Source organism: Cebus imitator, unplaced genomic scaffold (assembly GCF_001604975.1).
Source record: "Cebus imitator isolate Cc_AM_T3 unplaced genomic scaffold, Cebus_imitator-1.0 Scaffold76, whole genome shotgun sequence".
Lineage (NCBI taxonomy): Eukaryota > Metazoa > Chordata > Mammalia > Primates > Cebidae > Cebus > Cebus imitator.
Window position 1 is genome coordinate 13,600,017 of NW_016107391.1, and position 7,153 is coordinate 13,607,169.

At 47.3% G+C, this 7,153-nt stretch overlaps 1 protein-coding gene across 1 annotated transcript; it reads left to right on the top strand.

The window, feature by feature from the left end:
• The first annotated feature begins 3,392 nt into the window (after positions 1-3,392).
• LOC108307201 (fibrillin-2-like) lies at positions 3,393-7,016 on the top strand. Its single transcript, XM_017532495.2, has 2 exons — positions 3,393-4,380; positions 5,240-7,016. The coding sequence occupies exons 1-2, from the start codon at positions 4,127-4,129 to the stop codon at positions 5,517-5,519; spliced, it is 534 nt and encodes a 177-aa protein (XP_017387984.1). The 5' UTR covers positions 3,393-4,126; the 3' UTR covers positions 5,520-7,016.
• The last annotated feature ends 137 nt before the right edge of the window (positions 7,017-7,153 follow it).

Here is a 7,153-nt window from a genome sequence, read left to right on the forward strand (position 1 = left end):
CCGGTAACACTTGTTATGGGGGACTGTACTGTACTTGTAGAATGTTTGGCGGCAACTTTGATTCTCTCATCACCACTCCCACACACTGTCATGTGACAATAAATAATGTCTCCAAATGTTGCCAAATATACCCTGAGGAGAAAATGGCCACTACTTGAGGACTTCTTACATTAATGGTTTTAGCAATTGTTAAAAACCATTAATTTGGTTATTTTATTAGGATTTATAAAGTAGTGATTTTTCTAATTCCATCATTTCTGCATTTACAACTGTGAATTTTTTTCAAAAGAGTCCTTTTTCAAAAGACTTTCTCTGAGTCTTTCTAGCAAAGGAAGAATAACTGGTTAATAATTTTATTTATCGATGTGTTTAGAATAGTGAGCTGTGCCCTAACAACCTCCAAAAGTGGCCAACTAATTTTTGTTTGGAGTATCATTTGGAACTCTTGAATATTTATGTAATTCATATATTTGAATCTTTTGGGGTCATTTGCTCAAGTTTCCCCATCTTTTACCAGTGAGATCTTTTTCAAGTTAGCTCAGGTTTCCTTTTGACATAACCTTAATTATCAGATAATTTCCTGCTTTCAGGAATGACAAGACAGATAGTCCAGACTCACTTTATGCATTTCCTTTCCCAGACTTGGAATCAGCCACTTACCCAAGGAACCTTGATTCTTTTTACTTTGGAAATGGTATTCAGGGACCACAGTCTGGTCACAGTGACCCGATGGCTTTTGGGTTGTCACTGTTTCTAGGTCTTTGGAACAAAGCTCCAAAGCCAGAACTATAAAACCAAGTATATTTAGAAAGGTTTAGCTTCTCTCATTGTTTCTTTCCCCACAGTCTTTCCTTTCCCTTCAGATAACTATTTTTTATTAGATTTAGTTTATACTTCTCTTTTGTTAAATCTAAAACACATACATACTCCAAAAAAGTAGCATACAATATTATACAGCTTTCATTTAAAAAATATTGTAAAAAATAGACATAACATAAAATTTACCATTTTAATCATTTTTAAGTGTGCAATTCAGTAGCATTAAGTACTTGCACAATGTTGGGCAACCATCAGCACTACCCAGTTCTAACTTTTTCATCATCCTAAATGGACATTTTGTACCCGTTAAACAATAACTCATCATTCCCATTTTCCTGGAGCTCCCGGTAACCTTTATTCTACTTTCTGTCTCAGTGACTTGCCTATTCTCTCTGTACCTTGCTTTTTTTTTTTTTTTTTTTTTTTTTTTTTTTTTTTTTTTTTTTTTTTTTTTTTTTTTTTTTTTGGTAAACTGTATATGCTAAAGATCATTCTCTAAGAGCATACATAGTTTCTCCTCATTCATATTTGACAGCTGCATAATATTTCACTGCATAGATGAAGTCACATGCAAAAGTTGCTTATTCATGGGAGATTTGTTTCTAGTCTTTCACTATTATAAACTGGCTGCAATGAACAGTCAAATGCGTTCACCATTTCATTTTTTTTTTTTTTTGCCTATGTATCTTTTATACAGATTCCTAAAAAGTAGAATTGCTGGATCAAAGGGTAAAAGCATAGGCAATTTTAGAGTATTTGGATTTTATGTGATGAACAGGAATGAACCACTAAGCCATGTAGGTATTAATCAAAAAACCAGACACAGGATGTTTTAAATGGTATGACTAAAACACTGCTTTAAACCAGGAGCTAGTTATGTTATTTAGCTCTTTTAGTTATAATGATTTTATTTGAAGCAAAGTACATGAAAATAACTCTATTGCTCTTTCTTTGGATTTTAACAAATAGGTGTCTCACATAAAATTATGTAACTCTTTTCTTCTGCTTTATGAGAACATTGTAACAAGGGGTACTACCTTAAGACCCTGTGACTACACGTAAAAGTAAAGGAGGGAGTTGTGCCAATTATTGGAGATTTTTGGTTGTAAAATAGCACATCTGGGCAATGTGGGCCAGAAATATATATGCTTTATATATATGTAAATGTGTGTGTGTATGTGTGTGTATATATATATATGTATAATGTATGTGTGTATACACACACACACACACACACCATTTTCCCCTTAACTAAAGTTTTCTAGGCTTGAATAAACCAGACACTGCTTTCTTGTACTGTTTTGCAAACTGAGTTTGGATGGTTACTCCTTGTTTTCAGGAGTGTTTGATTTTTAAATTATGATATGCCACTGAATGAGAAATGACCAGGGTTTCACAGAGATTTCTTGAAAGCAGGGCCACAAAGGAACACCCCAGAGCAGACCAGTGCAGAGGCACTCTAAGAGGTACAGAGAGTTGCACCAATTGCTAGGATTTAATCATTAATCAGAAGGAGTCCAAGCAAGTTACCAAGAGCATGCCCCCAAGCCTCATTTACCCGCCTTGTCGCCACCCTACCTGCTAGTATATTTCAGGGTCTCTAACCCCTCCCTGCATGCAAGCCTAGGCAGAGTTGTGCCAGGTCTCACACCAGAGTACAGCCCATGCACAGACTCCCCGGGACTGCGGCGCCAGTTAGCTGCCTAGGACCCCCGCGGCCGCGTGAGCTCCCTCTTGGTGGCCGAGGGAGCATTTCAATCTGGAAACGCCCGGCCGCTACGTTGGTCCTGCAGACTGACGCCGCTCCCGGTGGGGCGGTGGAGGTAAGAGGGCGGTGGGGAGGGCCCGTCCTTCTCGTTTGGGCTGCAACCAAAGCCCAGTGAGCCTCTATTCCTGGCTGACTGCGAATCCCCCCATCCTGTGTCAGGGTCCGGAAGACCCTTTCTCATCCTCAACCTTGCGGCCTCTGTCCGGCGGGGAAGTTCAGCTGCGGATCCAGCCAAGCCTGGCGAGCTTAGGGACCCTAGTCCCCGGTCCGCGGCCGGACGAGGGCGGAGGGGGAGGGGAAGGGGCTGCTGCCTCGTTTCCCAAATCCGGTCCCTAATTGCCCCATCCCCCGCCGTCTGCTCCCTTTGTACATGCAGTCAAAACAGAACTAGCGGCCAATTGAGGGGGACGGGAAGCAAAGCCGCCTAGCGGCTCGCCCCCTCCAGCCGGCCTCCTGGCCCCCTCCTCTCGCGCCCGGCCCTGGGCCCTCCCTCCCTTTTCCCACTTCTCTTTTTGCCCTAACCTCGCCCCCATCCCCCGCTCATTTCCTCTCGCACCCGGGCTCGCCAATCCCTCTTTCCAAGTCCCTCTTCCACCCCAGCCTTCCTCTCGGGCTCGCCCCCCTTCTCCCCAATCTCCGTCCTCTCCCCTCCCTTCGCCCTGCCCCCCTTCCTTCCTCTTCCCCTCCCCCAACCTTCGCTCCCCTAGTTCCTCCGCACCCGATCTCTCCCTTACTCTGTCCCCGCCCACTCTGCGCCGGCCCCTGGGTCCGGGCTGCGTCCCACGTGTGGAAGGCTGCGCCCCCACTGACAGCCGCCGCCCGCCGGCCCGCCCAGCGCCCCGCCGGGCCTCTAAAACCCGCGCGCCGCGCCCTCCCCCGCCGCATCTTCCCGGGCATCCAGCCTCCCGCCTCCCGCCTCCCGCCCTAGCTCTCTTGCCCGCCGCAGGTCCCCACCCTGCGCACCTCCGCCCGGCCTCCGCAGCTGCTGCCCGCACGTCGTTGCCCTGTGGGACTCGGAAAGAGCCCAGAGGGTACCCTGTTCTTTTGGGGCAACTTTTGTTTGCTTGCTTGCTTCTTTTTGGTGACTTTCGCAGCTTTCCAAGATCCGTGCCCAGAGCGCACGGGAATCCGCCGAGCCCTGAGTGCAGGCCTTTTTTCCTTTTGAGGTTCACTTTCTTTGTAACTTTACGCCCGGGCTGCTCAGGTTACTTTTGTAATTTTTCGCCCCCGCCGGCTGGCGGTCCTGTAGTCGCTCGGGGCTGTCGCCCGGGGGATGCAACGTGGACCGCTCGGAGCTGCCGGCTTCACCTCCGCCGCACCTCACCGCCCATTGCGCTAGACTTGGTGTCCTGCGTCGCAGGCAGCCAGGGGGCCGGTGCTCTGTCGGGGTCTCCAGTTAGAGTAGGGAGCCCGAACCTGAGAGAGTACTCGCAGCCGACGAAGGGCTTATTAGACATTGACTTTTTTGGGGCCGCGCAGATTTTGTCTTTGGTCACTCCCTCTCCGCGGGTCTAGGGCCGCGCGCTTTCGGCGCCGGCGATGGGGAGACGACGGCGGCTGTGTCTCCAGCCCTACTTCGTGTGGCTGGGCTGCGTGGCGCTCTGGGCGCAGGGCACGGCTGGCCAGCCACAGCCTCCTCCGCCCAAGCCGCCCCGGCCCCAGCCGCCGCCGCAACAGGTCCGGTCCGCCACAGCAGGCTCTGAAGGCGGGTTTCTGGTGCCCGAGTATCTTGAGGAGGCTGCCGCGGTGGCCAGTCGCGTCCGCCGGCGAGGACAGCAGGACGTGCTCCGAGGGTAGGTGGGCAAGCGGTCCCGCACCTAAGGCGCCGGCTTGGGGGAGGGGGGAATCCTCCGTTTGGCGGCTTTCCAGCCCACCCCCTCCCTACCCTAGTGCTGGAGCCTAGAGCTGCAGCCCCCTTCGCCAGGAGACCCAAAGACCCCCCAGGAGCGCCTGCCCCTTCCCAACGCTCGCGGCTTAGCGGGCGTGAAGCTCTCTCGGAGGGTCGGGCGGCGGGTAACAGGGGACCCCGGGCTGCGGATCGCAGAGAGTGTGCAGAGCCCGCGGTGCGGGAACAGGTTCTGAATGTCGGGCGGAAGGCTGGCCTGGGTCCTCCCGGCGCAGGGGCCAGAGGAGCCTGCTTTCTCCCCACCGTCTGAGGCGCCGCTCTGAGCCTTTTGTTTGAGGACGTGTGCAGGGTTCATGGCACACCTTCTAATCACCAACCGGAGCCCTCCACCTTCCGACGCGCCTTCCTTGACACGTCGGGGCCAAAGTAACAGTTGATCAAGGAGGAATGGATTTGGGGAGGAGGGCAAGGATTTTTTGGAACGGAATGTTCCCTTTGTTCTCTGCATCTGGAAGCTAGAATAGTAGCAAATTATATGTTTCCATGTCTCTTTTCGCCCTTTAAACAAGCAGGCAAGGGACGACAGATGAAAGGCAATGTTTAGACGTTTCTGACCCTCCTGCATTCCAGCGTCTAGCTCTTTTACTTCCTCGTCTGCCTCCCAACCCCCAAGAATTTGAAGTGTAGTTTTAGTTTGTTTGTTGTCTTGAAATCTACTCACTCGGGGTATTTATTGCTTACGAAGACCGTTCATATGTTGCTGCACCCCCTCTCTATCTGTGTGTGACCGCCCTTGTCTATCACAGGCCGAACGTGTGCGGCTCCAGATTCCACTCCTACTGCTGCCCGGGATGGAAGACGCTCCCTGGAGGAAACCAGTGCATTGTCCGTGAGTGCTTGGCAGGGATCCCAGCTTGGGGCAGCGCGCTCGGCCCTATCTCCGGCCGACCTCTTGCACTCAGCCATTTGGACGCGCAGTTGCCTTTAAAATCTAGTGATCACATTGCACTGATAATCGGGACGCGGCCCCATTTGAATAGTGGGGAAGACTCAGCCGGTTGGAGTCAGTTCAGACTTCACTTCTAGACTGTTGAAAGGCAATAATGAGAAAGGTTTCAAAGATAATTTGGAAGTTTTATCTTTCTGTGTCTATTAATACAAATTGGAAGAGGAGGAGTAGAGCAATTATCTAGATTACTCAAAACCACTTTTTCCGTAAAAAATCCAGATAAGACCACATGTTATTATGCAAATTATCAGGCTTTTAACTCTGCTTGAATTTTAGGCCTTTTGAAGATCAAGGTTTCTGAGGCATTTGTACAAAACCACTTTCTATTTCTGGTTATATCTCAACAACTACGTGACCTAGATAGCAAAGGAGAATTCTCATGGTGTTGACCTAAGTTAACAAACTTTTAAAAGACAGAACTCTTCCAAAGGCTTGATTTTTTTTCTTTTTAACTTTTTGGAAGACATTTAAATTTAGGGTTTCCAGACCCCAAATCTCATAGTGTGCAGTAGATTTCCAAAGTATGAATCTTAGAGCTTGAAAAATTCTGTATCTCTGACCTTAAAAGTTTTGATTATTTTTTTTCATCCAAAGTGTATACCCAGTTATCCAAGTTCTAACTGGAGAACTCATTAGTTATCAGCCTCACAGTGTCGGACTCTGGGATGTCTTTTTTCATATGCTTGTACATTTGTGACTTGAAGTGTGACTGGGCTTCTCCTGTGTGTTTGTCTTGCTGGGAGGAGAGCCAGGTATCATAGACAGCGCATTCATTTAGAGCCAGTCTTGACTTTAGATTGACCTCCATGTTCTCCAGGGAATAAATAATTATGCAACTGTAAACAGAGAAAAAGGGCAAGCCACACTAACCAAGGAATAATAAGGATGTAGTGGCATTTCTAACTCTGTATTTATTGGTTTTGTGGGTTTGAGATAGACACTTAATGTTATTTCTGGGCAGCTTTTTAAGAAAGGGATGAAATCTCAAGTGTCATAAAGACTAATTTCTTCTTATTTTTTCTACCTTAAAACCCCACTATCTCCAGTGGGCAAAAATAGGAAACAACCTTATTATTTAAAGTGATTTATAAATATTTTAAACAAATCCTCTGATTATAGTAAGCCTTTGCTTTATTTTTTAAAAGGAAAAGTGTTGCATTCTTTTCTCTCCAACACAGAAGTCATATTTGAGGCATTAGTGGAGGAAGCCTTTACTCTTTCAGGCCAGTAGGGCAATACCATGGCTGCTTTAAACTTACACGGTTTTTTAGAATGCCGAAACAGCTAACGTCACTCATCGCACACCTGCCATACTAGCTGGGAGTGACTTAGGCACTGCGGAAAGTCTGACTCACTAAATGTAATGAATGTAACTGCCATTATTGAGTTGGAGAGCAGCCGAGGAGGAGGGATTGGTTCATGGTATGTGTTGAAAATCTGTAAAGTCAGATTTTATTGGATCAGTGTGGAATGGGAATTCCAGAGAGCAGTGCCTTCCAGAATATTTGCAGTAGAAATATATGTATGGTCCACTGATCACTGATAGAAGAACACCTTTGAAAATCTCAGGGTAACAGTGACTATTGTAGTCTGCATTTCTGCTACTTGAAACATTTGAATTTACACATATCAGAAATCTGTAAACAGAGTGAATTTTGAAATGATCTTTATATCTATAAGAACATTTATAACACTTGGATCAAGAAGTATT